At 39.5% G+C, this 17,509-nt stretch overlaps 1 protein-coding gene and 1 long non-coding RNA gene across 2 annotated transcripts in view; one reads left to right on the top strand and one right to left on the bottom strand.

Moving 5' to 3' along the window:
• Positions 1–11: 11 nt before the first annotated feature.
• Positions 12–17,509, top strand: part of LOC116098752 — a 39,750-nt gene continuing 22,252 nt past the window's right edge. Inside the window, exons 1-2 of the long non-coding RNA XR_004121935.1 lie at positions 12–275; positions 15,413–15,490. This is a non-coding gene — a long non-coding RNA (uncharacterized LOC116098752). The remainder of the gene's footprint in view (positions 276–15,412; positions 15,491–17,509) is intronic.
• Ttc26 (tetratricopeptide repeat domain 26) overlaps positions 801–17,509 on the bottom strand; it is a 43,995-nt gene continuing 27,286 nt past the window's right edge. The window contains exons 13-18 of the mRNA XM_031381575.1: positions 16,473–16,561; positions 15,231–15,314; positions 14,136–14,205; positions 4,882–4,988; positions 2,862–2,995; positions 801–1,487 (exon numbers count right to left, since the gene is read on the bottom strand). Coding sequence (XP_031237435.1) covers positions 1,376–1,487; positions 2,862–2,995; positions 4,882–4,988; positions 14,136–14,205; positions 15,231–15,314; positions 16,473–16,561 — 596 coding nt within the window. The 3' untranslated portion in view covers positions 801–1,375. The remainder of the gene's footprint in view (positions 1,488–2,861; positions 2,996–4,881; positions 4,989–14,135; positions 14,206–15,230; positions 15,315–16,472; positions 16,562–17,509) is intronic.

Below are 17,509 nucleotides of genomic sequence, written 5' to 3'. Positions count from 1 at the left end.
TACAAAAGATTCCTCTGCTGCCGCCTCTGTGCAACGTCTGCTCTATGAGAATGGGCCTCTAGCTTGTGAACCTCGGACTTACAGAAGATTCCTCTGCTGCCGCCTCTGTGCAACGTCTGTCTGTGAGAATGGGCCTCTAGCTTGTGAACCTCGGACTTACAGAAGATTCCTCCACCTCCTCTTCTGTGCAGTCTGCTCTATGAGGATGGGTCCTATGTTCTAGCTTGTGAACCTCGCTTGGGCTTACAGAAGAAAACTACAGAGCACACAAACAGGTAATCTGATACACAAAAGATGTAGGTCTGTTTTCGGAAAGTGGGATGTAAGTCTGACTATACTTTGTTGTAGAAGAAAGAACTTTATGTGATGACAGCTCAGAGACACGAGGTGGAGATAATGGTGGAGACTAGCCATTAGGAGATCTCTTCAAAGAACCCTACTTTATAATTGTATCAATAAAACCCTACGATGTGTTCATGTGTGTGTAATATAAACAGGTACATATGCTGAGCAGTGGTGGCACACATCTTTGATACTAGCACTCAGGAGGCAGTCAGGTGGATCTCTGAGTTCACAGAGTGAGTTCCATGACAGCCAGGGCTACACAGAGAAACCCTGTCTCAGAAAAAAAAAATGTTATGTATATATGTTTCATGAAAATTTTCCCAGTCCTATGTTCAAAACATTAAGGAGATACTAAGAACCTTGCCCTGGCTTTGTTTCCTAAAATACAAATTTGTTTCCTAAAATACAACTCTGAGATTTACACACCTTCAGAGATGCCAAGTTTTTCCTTTCAGTCACCTTTTTAAGCCTCACATCCTCAGCTTGTCTCACTGTAACAAGCTACATAAGCAGCACTTTACTCATGGAAAGAGTGGTCCCATGGGACACCTATCTCCTACTGACTGCCATTTGGTGGAGGGCCTCATGGCCATCCTCAGGATCACACAGCTCAGGAGACTTCTCCCAGGACTCAGATGTAGGCATGGATGGGCTAATGCACAAGATGATGGAATAGGATCAAATGACGGCAATCCTTTAGTATAAAGGTACTTGTCACTGCAGCTAGGAAAAAAATGTCCTAAAATGCTAAAAGCCAATAAATTACAGAAGAGTGTTCGGAATGATTCTGGAAGAAAGGCAGCAGAGAAGGCCAAAGTATTTCACCAGTAGATTACAGGTGAAAGTAGATTCAGCAGACCAGGGAAATTTGTGCTGCCTGATAAAAGTCCACATACCTACCCACTCATCCTCATGCTCTAAGAGCAAGGAAGGAAATGTCAATCAAACAGAGTCCTGGATTACATATTCAAGTGCAGGAAAACAGTTCCAAGTTAATGTGAGAGGAAGCCCTGGCTTAGGGCTTGGCTGCTTAGATGGGTACTCTATTCTCCTTGGCCCACTTCTTCATGATCCTGATGATATACTCCACTTGGGTGTTTCCTGTGCTTCTCAGTAAATGCAGCACTTCTCGGAGGGTTTCCCTGAGGAAAGGTTTTAGAGAACAAATTTTCTCAATAGAGAAGAAAAACTGGCAATCTCACCACATAGTACTATATCCCAGTGAAGCGTCTGTGTTCATGGACACTCCACTGGGCATAAGCCAACTACAAAGCTGCTACTTTTCTAAGCCATAGCAATGGGTCACTTCTTCCACACATTTGCTCAAAAAGGGTTCAAATATACTTATAATATAAATGAAAATATCAGTAAGGACCAAAATTTGGTGAATACCCAGGGTTTACACTTTAACTAAAACATTTTTTAACTTAAAAACTGATTTTATGTATGCATGCATGCATCCTTTTGTGTATATTTGTATGTATGTATGTATGTCATATGTATGTGTATATGTATATGTATGTATGAGTGTATTTGTAGTATGCAGGTGACTAAGGAGGACAGAAGAGGGTGTCAGATCCCTTGGCGCTGAACTTACAGGTGTTTGTGAGCGCCCGAAATATGTGCTAGGATTCAAACTGTAGTCCTCAGGATTCAAACTGTAGTCCTCATGACTGAGAAGCAAATGTTCTTAACCACAAGCCACCTCCAGCCTGAAGTTAAGATTTATCGTAATTAAAGCTTGGAGTTTAGGTAAGGCAGGCTGAAGCTTCTCTGTTGTCTCATCAGAAATTTGGCAACTGCCTGTGGATCTGCTACTCTTGCAGTCTTGCTTTCTATTTCTTTTTTCTCTGAGGAACCTCTTGCATCTGACTAAGTGCTTGTATTCAGGATTATACATAAACACAAGGCAGGAAGTAAGTTTTGATAGTTTGCTTGCAAAATTATTACAGTTTTCTATCCATATGCATTAAGCAATAAATATACTGCATGGGACTATTTGTATAACACTAAATTAATGAATTAGGTTTAGCCCAGGCTGACTTGGCTGGCCTTGAGCCTACTACTTTGCTTCAGGTTCCCAAGTGCTAAGAATTGACTTTTAAGTATTTTAGTTTTTATTCACATAGAACTATAATCCTCTTAGTTTTACATAATCAAATACCTTAGCATTTCTTGGAATACAAGAAGGCAGAAGCAATAAAAGAATTATCAACTGTGTCTACTCCATTTCTATTTCTTTGAGGCCTAAATTAGATAGCAGAAGGGCTTTTTAGAGAGCAGAAATATCAATGGCATTTGCTATGGAAATGACTGTTCATCAGAGCCAGATGAACACCTTGCCTTGGGTTTGGAGGCTCTCATATGCTTATAGTCCCCAGTATGTATGACTTAGAGTCATTTGATTTCATAAAATAAGACATTCTGGAAGAAAATGATCGCCCAATGTTAACACCTCAGTGTTTCTGCACCAGGGACAGAAGGACAGAGGCACTTCTGTCCATTAGTTTACTTACTTGGGTTCTCTCCCAGCTAAAATCATCTGGAAAATGCCCACACAGGCACCCCTCTTGCCTTCCCAGTATTCAGGGTTGGGATCCAGTCTTTCTAGGACATCAAAAGCTTTGGCTGAATAGTAGAACTGGCCCATCTGCACAAAAGAAAGCATGGTGGGTAGTATTGACATTTAGTCAAGAGGTTGGACAGAAAGAAACATGGAATAGTGAACAGAATGGGATGAAGCAAATGCACAATTTTTTTTTGTTGTTGTTGTTTTGTTTTTCGAGACAGGGTTTCTCTGAGTAGCCCTAGCTGTCCTGAAACTCACTCTGTAGACCAAGCTGGCCTCGAACTCAGAAATCCACCTGCCTCTGCCTCCCAAGTGCTGGGATTAAAGGCGTGCACCACCACCGCCTGGCCAAAAATTTTTGAGGTAGCAGCTTAGATACATTTCAATTCGTAGCTAAAACAAAAGGACCACAGTTTAAATGCATAGGTTCATTTAAAGCTACATGCCCTTATTTTCAGTGATAGAACATTTTGTCTGATACTGTTGAATTATATACTGTCATCAAGGCATTTGCTGTTTCTTCCAATTCTATTCTATTCTTGTGAGAAACTGATGGCTTTTTTATTTTATTTTATTTTTTATTTTTTATTTTTTTGGTTTTTGAGACAGGGTTTCTCTGTATAGCCATGGCTGTCCTGGAACTCACTCTGTAGACCCGGCTGGCCTCAAACTTAAAAATCCACTTGCCTCTGCCTCCCAAGTGCTGGGATTAAAGGCGTGTGCCGCAGCCGCCACCACCACCCGGCTGATGGCTATCTTGAATTAGGTATTTTTCAAATTTCCTCAACACACTACACTAACCATATCATATTCAACTCAAAATCTTTCCCTGATTGTCCTAAATTCTTATACTGCCTAGGCTGTGACAATTCTAAGCACACAGTCTCTTAATTCATTTTACAGACATCTATTCCAAAGACTCGACACATTTCCTTAGCCTCACAGAACATGCTGTATATAACTGAAACTTGCCTAGGTGGGTTTTCTGAGCTGGCTCTTAAGGCTCCTAATTGCTGGGTGATCCTCCCCACTCTGTGGATTTCATTATTCCTCCAGCCTACTACTCAGCCACTGACAAGTTCCTTAAGGTTTATGTAGAGGAATTTTAAACTAGCAACATAGCTGCTCTGGCAATGGATCACATCCAAAGATGATGTGGCCAGAATACAGGCATACCGCGCATTACAGTATGATTTGGCCAGAATACTGACATGCCCTTAGTATACACCTTTAATCCCTAAGATGGAAGGTAAGGTTAGTTTGTAGAAAGATGCAGCTATGTTTGAAAATGACAACTAATTGAGAGGCAGACAAAGTGATGAACCAGAGAAAGACTTAACAATGAATCAGAGAGGATATGCCTAACTCTCACAAGAACAGTATGGAAATGAGAAGCTATTAAAGAGCAGTGCAGGGAGAAAGAATGAGCTAGACACAGGTAGTATCGTAGTGTGTGTGTGTGTGACAGTCTTACAGGGAAAGTTTTATAGGTTGCAGAGAGAACAAGCTAGACACAGGTGAAGACAGAGTGAGCCAGTGAATGAAAAGGATCCAGATTAGGACATATTGCCAAAGTTAGTATGAGGCTAAGCAGAGCAATTCAGTCAGAAGCTGAAAGAAGTCAGATTGAATCAGTCAACTTGGTAGGTTAGGTTGTATGGAGCCTAGAAGCATCCAGGCCCATATAATCCCTTATCCTGTCTTTCTGCCTACTTCCCAAGTACTCTTCCTCTTCTCAGGGTCTTCCTATTTCTTCATAGTATGTAAGCCAGCACATACATAGAGTGGTGTATGAAATGTGTACAGCTTACTTTGTATGAATACAAGTGGATCAACCATCCAGGTCTACATGCAAAACAAGATCTAGCAGATCCCTTCCAATAGCTCACCAGTTTCAAGAACTATTATTTAGCTGATGCCACATGATGCTGGTCCTCAATTTTGCCTTTCCTGTCACCCCAACTCACCTTGTAACAGTCATTAGCAATGAGCTGTAAGAGACTGAAGGACTCGCCAGAGGTTTCCATCTTGAGATAAAGTTCCCAAGCTAGTCTTGGTTTCTTATTCATAATATCTGCAAAAGGAAATGATTGTGTCATTATTTATTTATGATAGTGCCTCAGGATATTAACCGAAGATGTTATTCAACTCCAGCCTTGAGCTTCTCAAGTGATGGAATTATAGGAGTGTGCCACATTCCTGGCATTATTTAAATTTAATTTTTATTTGTGTGTATGTGTTTGTGCCCTTGAAGGCCATAAGAGAGCACTGGATCCCCTAGAGCTGGAGTAACAGGAAGCTGTGAGCGGCCTGGGTGCTGGGATCTGAATTCTGTTCCTCTGCAACATCAACCAGCACTCTTAACCACTGAGACATCAATCACTTCAGCCCCCAGGTTTAGGCTTTTTAAATGTATAATAAGTAGCTCCTGCACTGTGCCATTCTATGGACTTGGGTTTATATATACAATACTGCTAAAATACCTCTCACAAAGAAAGCTTGCAATGTTGTTATCTAACTGGTTTCTTAACAGAATTAGTCAAACCTAAAATCTATTTAAGATTTATATACTTATCTTTTAGACTGAGTTAAGCTCTAGAAGTTCCCACTTTGCTAAAGGGTATAGTCACTATTCATTCAATCCTGCTCACAGTTCTGCCCTCATGGTCTGACTGCTAACCAAGTGTTATGGTCCACACCTAAAATTCCAGCTTTGGGAAGATTAAGGCAATGGGATCCAGGAGTTTAAGGCCAACCTGGGATATAGAGTGAGACTTTGCCTCAAAATACTACCAGCACCACCAACAAAAAGAATATGCAATTGCTAAAATGTTCCTGTGACTATAAAAACATATTGAACATTTTAAAGACAGCTTTAAATTTTTTTACTTATTATTGTATGTGTGTGTTGTGTGTTTGGGAAGGAGGGTCCTGTACCAGGGTGCATGTATGATGGCCAGGGAACAAATGTCTGTTCTCTTCTTCTACCTTTATGTGGTTTTTAGGAGACAAGTGCTTACTTGAGTCATCTCAGTGATCCCTAGAACATATTTTAAATCTGACTGGATTGTAATAAGTCTATGCAAGGGACTATACAGACACAGTCCTGATAGTTGTGCCCAGGTGAGGCACCATAAACAGACCTGAACCCCCACCTCTTTCCTTCACTGTCATGCTTCCCCTATTTAACATCTAATTTTAAGTTAGTGAATCACCTCTATTGTGTCCTTTTATCATTTTTTAAATTTTTGTTTGTTTATTTTGTTTTTTGAGATGGTTTCTCTGTAGCCTTGGCTGTCCTGGAATTTGATCTATAGACCAGGAGGACCTTGAACCATGGAGACTGCCTCTACCTCCCAAATGCTGTGATTAAAGGTGTATGCTCAAACCACCCTGATTTTTTTCATATTATTTTTTCACAGAATCAACTAACCTGAGCTCGTAGAGGCTCACAGAGATTGAACCGAAAATCAGAGAGCCTACATGGATCTAACCTAGGCCCTCTACATATATGTTATGGTTGTATAACTTGGCCTTCTTGTGGGGACTCCTGCCAGTGGGATTGGGGGCTGTCCCAGAATCCTTTGTCTTCTTTGGGACTCTTTTCCTCCTACTGGGTTACCTTATCTAGCCTTAATATGAGGGGAGTTGCCTAGTCTTATGGGAGCTGTCTGATGTGGATGCTGTGAACCAATCAAGTCCTCTGGAAATGCAGAGAACACTCTTGACTATCAAACCATTTATCTAAAAAACAAAATAACAATGACAACAACAAAAAACCCTAAAACAACAGAAAACAAACACACAAAAATTCATTCTGTAGCCCTGGATGGCCTAGAACTCAATATGTAAACTAGATAACTTTGAACTCACAAAGAACTCCCCCAACCGGTCAGTATCTCGTGCTGACCACAAACTCATCATGTAGCCAAGGATGGCCTTGCACATCTGGTCTTTCTGACTTCTACTTAAGTAGTGCTGGGTTTTTTCTTTTTATTTATTTTTGTTTTAATTTTGTTTAAATTTTTTAAATTGGCATTCTCAAAAACATCAGAAGACCTATAGTCACGAGCCTCCTGGTGTGAGCCTCCTGAAGGCTAGCTAGTATTGTCTTAGGTTATCTGATATGGGTTCATTCTACCCACAGCTGCAGATGATTTATCTCCTCTTTGTTTTATTGTTCATGCTTTGTTTACTTTTTCCTCTCACATTTTTTTTTCTGTTACTCAGACTAATTACTAGTCTTGCTTATTTCCCTCTGTCCTACCATTATTAACTAGTATCTTGGCACACAATGTACTACTTTTGTTCCTTTATGCCACTACAACTACTGGTATTGCTTTTAATTGACACTTGCTGTATTTTCATGATAAGCATATCCATAGGTTAGAGTTGTTTCCTCAGTTAATATTCTAATCTTAGAGCAGAGCTGGATAATGGGATTGGTGCTCAGAGCATGTGGTCTGAGAGTTTAGCTACTGAGCTACAATCTAGGACCAGAAAAAAACGAAACAACCTCTCAATTCTACAACGACCTAATCCCTCTTGAACATGGGAAATACTTTCACTGAAAGAATAGAAGTGATTGAAAAACAAAATCCGACAAAAAAACATAAGCCCAGATGTGCAAATCCCAAAGCAGGGGCCAGGTGTAGTGCCTTTAATCTCAGCACTTGGGAGGTAGAGCAGGTGGATCTCTGTAAATTTGAGGCCAGGGTCTGTCTATAGTGACCATCTGATCTATATAAAGTGAGTTCCAAGACAGCCAGAGCAACATGAGACCCTGTCTCAAAACAAAGCAAAACAAAACTTCAAAAGTAAGTCCTGGGCTGGGGAGATGGCTCAGCTGGTAAGAGCACTGACTGCTCTTCCAAAGGTCCCGAGTTCAAATCCCAGCAACCACATGGTGGCTCACAACCACCCATAATGAAATCTGATGCCCTCCTCTGGTGTGTCTGAAGACAGCAACAGTGTACTTACATATAATAATAAATAAATCTTTTAAAAAATTTAAAAAAAAAACCACAAAACAATGAGACTATGCTCTCTTTAAAAAAAAGTAAGTCCCAATGTAGAAACAAAAACCCTGAAAAAATCAAAATAATATAATTACTCTAAAAATCAATAATTTTGCAGTAATGAAGTCCATGAGAGTGAAAGTGAATTAGGTGAAATCTTGGACAAAAAATTCAAAAGAATGAACATGAGAACATTCACTGAAATCAATGAGCACATGAATAATCATCTGAAATCAAAGAAAACATAAATAGCTGAATAGAGAAATCAGTATAAGGGGCTGGAAAGATGGCTCAGTGGTTAAGAGAACTGGCTACTCTTTCAGAGGACCCAAGATTCTGTTATCTGAAACCACATGGTGACTCACAACTGTCTGTAACTTCAGTTTGAGGGGATCCAATGCCCTCTTCTGGCCTCCCCCAGGGACTGCATTCACAGAGTGTACACACCCATACACATAAAAGAAAAATAAAGGTTAAAAAAAAAAAAGGTAGCTGGGTAGCGGTGGCGCATGCCTTTAATCCCAGCACTTGGGAGGCAGAGGCAGGCAGACTTCTGAGTTTGAGGCCAGTCTGGTCTACAGAGTGAGTTCCAGGACAGCCAGGGCTATACAGAGAAACTCTGTCTTGAAAAACCAAAAAATAAAAAATAAAATAATAAATTTTTAAAAAATAAAGTCAAAATAAAATATGAAGAGATTAATAAAAAGAAATACTGATAAAACTTAACTTGAAATTTTGTAAGTGGGGTCTGGAGAAATGGCTCAGTGGTTAAGACTGCTCTTCTGAAGGTCCTGAGTTCAAATCCCAGTAACTACATGGTGGCTCACAACCACCCATAATGAGATCTGATGCCCTCTTCTGGAGTGTCTGAAGACAACTGCAGTGTACTTACACATAATAAATAAATAAATCTTTTTAAAAAAAAGAAATTTTGTAAGTGAAAAATTGAGTAAGTCATACAAAAATTCAGTGATCCAATAGAATGGATCAAGTGGAGGACGGTATCAGGACTCAGAAGAATGTGGTAGCTCATCTCAGTTGTCAGCTTGACTATATGGAATCAACTAAAACTCCAAATGCTGGCCATGCCTGTGAGGCATTTTCTTTGTTTTTTTGTTTTGTTTTGTTTTGTTTTGTTTTCGAGACAGGGTTTCTCTGTGTAGCCTTGGCTGTCCTGGAACTCACTCTGTAGACCAGGCTAGCCTCGAACTCAGAAATCCACCTGCCTCTGCCTCCCAAGAGCTGGGATTAAAGGCATGCACCACCACGGCCCAGCTTGTGAGGCATTTTCTTATTTGGATTATTTGAGGACAGAAGACCCACCCTAGATGTAGGTCATGCCTTCGGGTAGCAGCCTATATAAAAGCACTTGAAAAAGGAAGCATTTGCTTTTATTGCCTGCTTGTCCTCACTTCACAGACAGGTCATCTCTCTCATTGCTGAAGCGTTCCTTTGCCCTGTATTAGAACTAAATTCTTGGGGCTGGAGAGATGGCTCAGCGTTTAAGAACACTGACTGCTCTTCCAGGGGTCCTGAGTTCCAGTAACCACATGGTGGCTCACAACCATCTGTAATGGAATCCAATGCCGTCTTATGTGTCTGAAGACAGCAACAGTGTACTTACATACATAAAAACACTACATAAGGAAGTCATGAATTTAAGCCTCTGTCTTTTGATGCCATTGCAATAGTATTCTAAAAAACTTACAGGCCATTTTTCCTTCATGGTCCTCATTTCCATCTCTTATTGGTCTTGGATTTATGATCCTTTTTATGGCATGTCTATTACCTGTTCTTTTGAGATGAATCATCAGAGCTTTTGCAGATGTCAGTGCAGAGCTACATAAATTCAAGCTCCAATGTTTTCCCTAGCAGAAGTTGGTAGTCAATGATAGGTAAGATTTTTCTTGAAAACCTTCTCAACCTAAGACAGACCATGAATACAAGATTATTCATATGCCAATGGTGGGTTTTCGGATGGCAACCTAAAACAGGTACAACTTTCTGCTCTGTTACTGATAAGTTGCAAGGCTCTTATAGATTAAAAAGACAAGATTCTCTCAGAGGTGGATCAACCTAAGACAGGGCATGAATGCTAGGATTCGTGTACTGATGACAGGTAAGGTCTATACTTCTTGAGGGAGTGCCTAAAACAGGCACAGTCTTTCTGCTCCAATAGCTGAGACATCTTTGGCTTGTACAGATTAAAAGGGGGACATCCAGAGTACACTTTGGCTGACTTCTTGCCTGTGATTAATCATAAATGAGTCTGCAAACATCTGCCTTTGTTTTTGGTTAAGATGTGTTATATTCTGCCAAATTTCCCTGCTTATGGATATGTCCTGGAGAGACTGTCCAAGCCTAAAGGAAATAGCCTTAGTGAAACACAGATACTGTGTACCCATAAACTCAACATGTAAGCATTTGTGGTCATTGTTTAACTTCCTGGAATTGGTCATGCTTTCTGTTGCTTGCCTTTAAAAGACTCTGAGAAAATACACTTGCTGCTGGCATGGTATTGATCAGCAGCCCTCCCATATCTGTCTCTTGCATCTTCTTTCTGCCTTTCCTGTAATTATCCTCATTCCGCCAGTTGTGGTTTCCCAGTTGACTGACTGACTGGCTCCAGCAAAGCTTTTAGAACACCAAGAGGACAGGACCAGAAAGTAAGTTCCTAAGTCACTAAGTCATAAATTACAGTTAAAACACTAAGCATTACAGAGCCCAAAGAAACATTACAAGTTTCAAGGGAGAAGCATGAAGTCACATGTAAACACAACTCCATCAGACAGAGTTTTGCAACAGAAATTCTAAAAATCAGAAATCCATGGAATCACATATTTCATATTTTCAAAGACAGTAATTACCAACTCAAATTACTATACTTAGCAAAGCTATGCTTATAACTGAAGAAACTGCCATGGTAGTTTATATTCACTAAAACAAAACTATAGAAGGAGGTGAAAGAGTCATACATACTAAAAAGAGACATTCATATCCATGAAGGCAAGGAAAGAACAAACCATAGCAGCATGGCGAGTAAGCACAAGAGAAAACCTACAGTAAACATTATGTTAAATGGAGACACTCAAAGACTTTCAAGTAAAACTAGGAATAATATAAGGTGTCCATTTTCTCCACCCTTTAAAACTTTCACCAATCTCATTCAATATAGTCCTTGAAATCTTAGCTAGAACAATAAAGCATGAAAAATAAAAGAATAGTAATAAAAGAGTAGTCAAACTATCCCTACTTGCAGATTTATGATCTTATGCATTGGAAACCCTAAAAATTCTACCAGAAAACTTTTAGAACTAGTGAACACTTTCTACAAAGAATCAGTATATAAAAATCAGCATGGAAAAAGACAGTTGTTTTTATGTATTCCAATAACAAACTTGCCAGGAAAGAAATTAGGGAAATAATCTCATTTATAATGCTTTAAAGACAACACAACAGTGATTTGGAATAAATTTAACTATTGAAGGAAGAGACCTAGACAATGAAATTTTAAACACACACACACACACACACACACACACAACACTAGAAAAATGGCAGAGTGCCTATAGTCATGAGTCAGCCAAATAAAAACAACTTTATTACCAAAAACAATATACAGATTCAAAGCAATTGCCACAAAAGTTCCAATGATGTTCCTTACAGAAAGAGAAAAATGCTAAAATTCACATGTAAATACAAAAAGGTACATGCACAAAAGCAGATATATAACTCAATAAAATAGAATACATAACCCATAATTAAATCTATATGGTTAGGGCCACCTGAATTTGACAAGGGTTTCAAAACATAAATTGGGGGAAAATATAGTTTTTTCAACACAGAGTTGAAAAAATTGGGGAAAGTGGATAGCCACACACAAAAGAGTGAAATTAGATCCTTTTCTTTCACTCTACTTAAAAATATGAATCAGCCGGGCAGTGGTGGTGCACACCTTTAATCCCAGCACTTGGGAGGCAGAGGTAGGTGGATTTCTGAGTTTGAGGCCAGCCTCACTCAGAGTGAGTTCCAGGACAGCTAGGGCTTCACAGAGAAACTCTGTCTCAAAAAAACAAAAACAAACAAAAAAAATATGAATCAAAAACCTTAACCTAAGACCTGAAAGTCTAAAAATGCTAGAAGAAATCAGAGAGAAAATACTCCAACATATAGGCTTAGGCAAGATCTTTCTCAAAAGCACTCCATTAGCCTCATAACTGAGGCCAAGACTTAAGAAATGGAATTATTTATGAAGCATAAGAAATGAAAACCTTTAATTCCAGCACTTGGGAGGAAGAGGCAGGCGGATTTCTGAGTTCAAGGCCAGCCTGGTCTACAGAGTGAGTTCCAGGACAGCCAGGGATACACAGAAAAACCCTGTCTCGGAAAAAACAAAACAAACAAAAAAAAAAAGAAATGAATCAAGAAGCTTCTGTGGGGCTGGAGAGATAGCTCAGCAGTTAAGAGCACTTAACTGACTATTTTTCCAAAGGTTTTGAGTTCAAATCCCAGCAAACACATGATGGCTCATGACCATCTGTAATGGGACCCGATTCCCTCTTCTGATGTGTCTGAAGATAGCTACAGTGTACTCATATATATAAAATAAATAAATCTTTTTTTTTAAAGATTTTTTTCTTAAGATTTATCCATTATTATAAATGAGTACACTGTAGCTGTCTTCAGACCACCAGAAGAGGGTGTCAGATTTCATTATGGGTGATTGTGAGCCACCATGTGGTTGCTGGGACTTGAACTCACGACCTTTGGGAGAGCAGTCAGTGCTCTTACCCACTGAGCCATCTCACCAGCCCAAAATAAATAAATCTTAAAAAAAAAAAAGCTGTGTAGTCTAGAAAACATTTGAGTAAAGAAGCAGCCTACAGAAAGGGCGAAAATATTGGTTTAGCTATATCTGGATTATATAAAAAAGTTCCCTAAACCTAAAATACCAAAATCTAGATAATAATAATAAGTAATAAATAATAATAGGTAATAATAATTGGTAATAAATAATAATAGGTAATAAAATTAACAGTTCTCAAAATGTAAAGTATAATGACCAATAAACATATGAAAATGTTCAACATTCTTAGCAGTCAGGGAAATGGAAATTGAACCACATGGGACTCCATGTCTTCACAGTCAGAATGGCTACCAAACAAACAAGAACTGCAGCGTGTGGAGAGAAGGGAGCCTTTATATACCACGGGTGGGAACACATCACTCTAATAGGTACAACTGTGAAGGTTTCCCAACATCTCTGAAGTAGTGGGTGTGGTTAGAGTGGTATAACACTCACCTCCCAGGCACAGGCTCACCACAAAACAACAAAGCAAGACTATCTAAAATAGAATTATATTATGATTCTAGGTCTTCATACCGTGGACACTTGCACACTCATGTTTATTCTGCACGATTCATAATAATCAAGCTAGGGAATTAGCCCATGTACCCACCAACATATGAATAGATCACCACACAAACACACACATACACACACATACACACATACACACACGCTGAATATAAAGAACAATGAAATTATGTCATATTTTAGGAAACATATACAACCTGAGAATATCTTATATCAAATAAATTCTCCTCTCATTGTGGATCCCAGATCTTATATAGCTTCACAAAACCATTTCTCCACATGATATGAAAGCCAAAGAGAAAGATAGGGATGGAGTAAACTATGGGAGGGCATTTGAGGTAGAAATGGTCAAGGTATATGATAAACTTGAAATTGTCTGATGAAACCTGGTACTATGTACAATTAATGTATACAAAAACTGAAAAAAAACAAAAATATGACTTATTAAAGGTTATCAATGAACAAAAATTATATTCTGACATGTTGCCACCTCTCAGGCTTGAAAAATGAAAAGGCACCATCAGTGAGACATCATCATCCCTCCAGTGATGCTGCAGAGTCTGGAAGCTTTAATAAGGTTAAAGAACCTGACACCTTCCTGCAGTGGTAGCAGTATGTCAGTGTGGAATGGCAGAACTAATCTCATGCAGGTACACATCACATTCCATGGCAGCTCTTACAGAGGAGCATAAATAACCCTTAATCAGTGTCTACTCATCCTACAGAAAACAAAGAAGTGTAGAAAATGCTTAATGTGACTCCCAAACAGATTATATGATAATAGAAAAATAGGATTCGTGTCATGATGTTGAAAAAAAGGACTTACAGCAGCGAGCTAACCAACTAAGGTAAATGTAATCATTTTTCAGTTTCTCACTTTGGATCAAAAGGAAAACCTATGAGAGAAAAGAAATAAACATGAGGCTGGTATACAATAAAAATGGACATTATCAACTAGACCAGGCTGCTAATACTGTAGCCTTATATTTTAATAGTAAAACTGAAGCATTCAAGGAAAATATTAATGATTATAAAATCTATATGTTTATCAACAGTATACTTTTTAAAATATTTACTTTTTATTTATGAGCATGCATGTGAACTTGCTTGAGTATATATACACCATGAACATGAAAGAGCCCACAGAGGATAGAAGAAGGTATCAGATGCCCTGGAATTTGGATTGTAGGCAGTTATAAGCCACCACATAGGTGCTGGGAACTAAACCCTACTTTTCTGCAAAAGTAAATAAGTGCTCTTAATAGCTGAGTCAACTCTCTAGGTTGATACTGTACTTTTAAATGTAAACCATGATGAAACTAATTAAAATTATTTATTTTCTCTCTCTCTCTCTCTCTCTCTCTCTCTCTCTCTCTCTCTCTCTCTGTCTTTCTCTCTCTCTCTCTCCCTCTCTCTCCCTCTCTCTCTCTCTCTGCATGTGCATAAGAGAACATGGTACATGTGTAACACGATGTGCGTTTGGAGGCCAGAGGGTGGTGTTCAGAGCTTGGTTCTTGCTGCTGCAGTGCTGTATGTATACTTGAGGCTAGCTGGCCTGCAGCTTCCAGGCAGTTCTCCTGTTCTTGACTCCCATCTACAAGAGTCCTACCACAGCCAGTGTTTTATGTAGGTTCTAGGGATGAGCTTGGGTAACCAGGTTTATGTAGCTAGCTCCTTGACCCACTGAGCCACCTCTGCTCTTGTTATTTGAGGCTGGCTAGTCTGCTACTAAGTGCTGGGTTTACAGGAATGGGGTACTAGTCCCTAGTTAAATCGACCTTTAATAGTTCTTTACCCTTTACCATTTTATTTTAGTGAGAAGAATCTAAGGATGCTTTTAGATATGATCATTCAAATACCTTTGAAAGCAAGCACCCTAATACTTGTCATCATTTTAAAGAAAGAAAAAGCTGGTGCTCACCTCTTCACCTTCACTGGTATTGCCTGTCGCAGCTTTGGCTTGGGCATAGTTAAAGTTAAAGATGTCATCATTGTAGAAGTAACTCTGAGAAACGTACCAAGAACAGGCCACACTGAGTGTTAACATGCAAAATGTAAACTCAGCAGCTATACTAGCTAAACAATCTTCTTTCTTTCTTACAGCTGATTATTGCTGGGCATGTACCACCCACCTTCAATCCCAGCACTCGAGAGGCAGAAGCAGACAGAGGTCCCTGTGAGGTGAGGACGGCCTGCTCCACATGATGAATTCTAGGCCAGCCAGGGTGACATAGTGAGACAAAAAATAAATTAGTGTGTGTGCATGCATGTGTGTATGTGTGCATGTGTGCATATGTGTATGTGTGCATGTGTGCATATGTGTGTGTGCATGCATGTGTGTATGTGTGCATGTGTGTATGTGTGCATGTGTGCATATGTGTGTGTGCGTGCATGTGTGTGTGTGTGTGTGTGTGTGTGTGTGTAGTGGTAGTAGGGTAATATGTGATGTGTGTGCAACGGTGCATGTGGAGGTCAAAGGAAAATTTCGTGGTTTGGCTCTAGTTCTTTCCTTCTGCCTTTACCTGAGTCCTTGAACTGAACGCAGGTCACCATACCCCCGCCTCTCCTTTCCTTTTTCTTTTTTACCCCCGCCTCTCCTTTCCTTTTTCTTTTTTTCTTTTTACTGCCTCCATAGATATACTCTTGAGGAATTAAGCCAGGTATGGCACATATCTTTAATCCCCAAATTTGGGAGGCAGAGGCAGGTGTATGTCTGAGTTCCAGGCCAGCCTGGTCTACAGAGTGAGTTCCAAAACAGCCAAACCAATACAGAGAAACCCTGTCTTTAAAAAAATTTAGATTAATTCCTTGATGCCATCAATTCTACCAGAGAAAAGAGGCTATCTATTATAACTTTTTGGTGGCAGAGAAGTAACTGTGATTGGTCTTGAATTTCTTTTTTATTGTTGTTTTGAGACAGTCTCACTATGTAGCTTTGGCCAACCGGAACTAACTATACAGAGGATGGCCTTGAACTCACAGAGATCAACTTCCTTAGCCTCTACCTCCTGAGTGCTGGGATTAAAGGTATGCACCACCACATCCAATTGGGCTTTAAACTTGTAATTCTCCAGCCTAACCTAAGCCATCATTTCTATCTAATACTGCACATTAAGTGTTTCATACATAAAGTCATACTGACCTTACTGACCTTCATACTGACCTTAAAAGAGTTGAGGTAAATCAAGACATCATCAAATTGTTTAAGTAGGAAGAAACAGGAAGCCATGCACTGCCTTCCTGGTATTGTATCTAAAATGGGGTTGAGGAAAGGGGGAAGAAACCATGGAAAATTATGGAACCAGATAGTGTCTTTAGTTAAAATTCGAGTCACTGTAGAAATAGGTGGATGTGATAGCACACACTTTTAATCCCAGTACTAGTAGGCAGAGGCAGATTGATCATTGTGAGTTCAAAGCCAGCCTGGTCTACATCGTAAAATCCTGTCTAAAATAAAATATTGAATCTTAGGACCTCTTTCTGATTCCTGATTCTGAAACTGTAAATTCTGCTGGCACCAGACTCTAGAGTACATAAGAAACATATCTCCTGCAAGTATACTGATTTTGATATTCCCTAGACTGCCTTTATGAGACTTCGGTTTTGTGTAACTTAATACCTCGACTCAATCAATGAAATCGAGTCTCCATAGTTACCTGTCCAACACAACCTACCACCCATAAGCTCCAGCAGAGAAATAATGTGCCATGAAGCTACCTGATTCTGACCTGGTCCAGCATTTATCTCTGATCTTACACTTCTATTTGAGATAGCAGATGCTAGTGTGACACCCCACCCACATCCATGGCCTTCTGAAGACTCCATGCTGCTGTTCAATATTTATCATAGTCTGGTATGCTCCATCATCTCTTCTGTATTGCATTCAAGGCCTGTCTGTCCCACTACACCGTAAACCCCACAAGGGCAGGGATTCTTATTTTATTTGCTGCTACATTCCCAAATCTTCAGTAAATTTTTGTTGTACAAATCAAAAAATAGAGAAAGGAAATACTATTCAATAAATAATGTTGGTGAAACATTTGTGAATCTTCAGGAGTGATTTTTTAAAAAGTTAACAATCAGTTCAGCAAGTACACTTTTTTGCTATGTAGACCAGCCTGGCCTGGAACCCACAGAGATCCACCACAGAGATGGCTGAGCCATCTCTCCAGTCCCCTCTTTTGGTTCTTTTGAGACTTT

The sequence above is a fragment of the Mastomys coucha genome, unplaced genomic scaffold (genome assembly GCF_008632895.1).
Source record: "Mastomys coucha isolate ucsf_1 unplaced genomic scaffold, UCSF_Mcou_1 pScaffold20, whole genome shotgun sequence".
Lineage (NCBI taxonomy): Eukaryota > Metazoa > Chordata > Mammalia > Rodentia > Muridae > Mastomys > Mastomys coucha.
The sequence above is the reverse complement of the archived record's forward strand: the minus strand, read 5'-3'. Positions and strand labels throughout refer to the sequence as shown.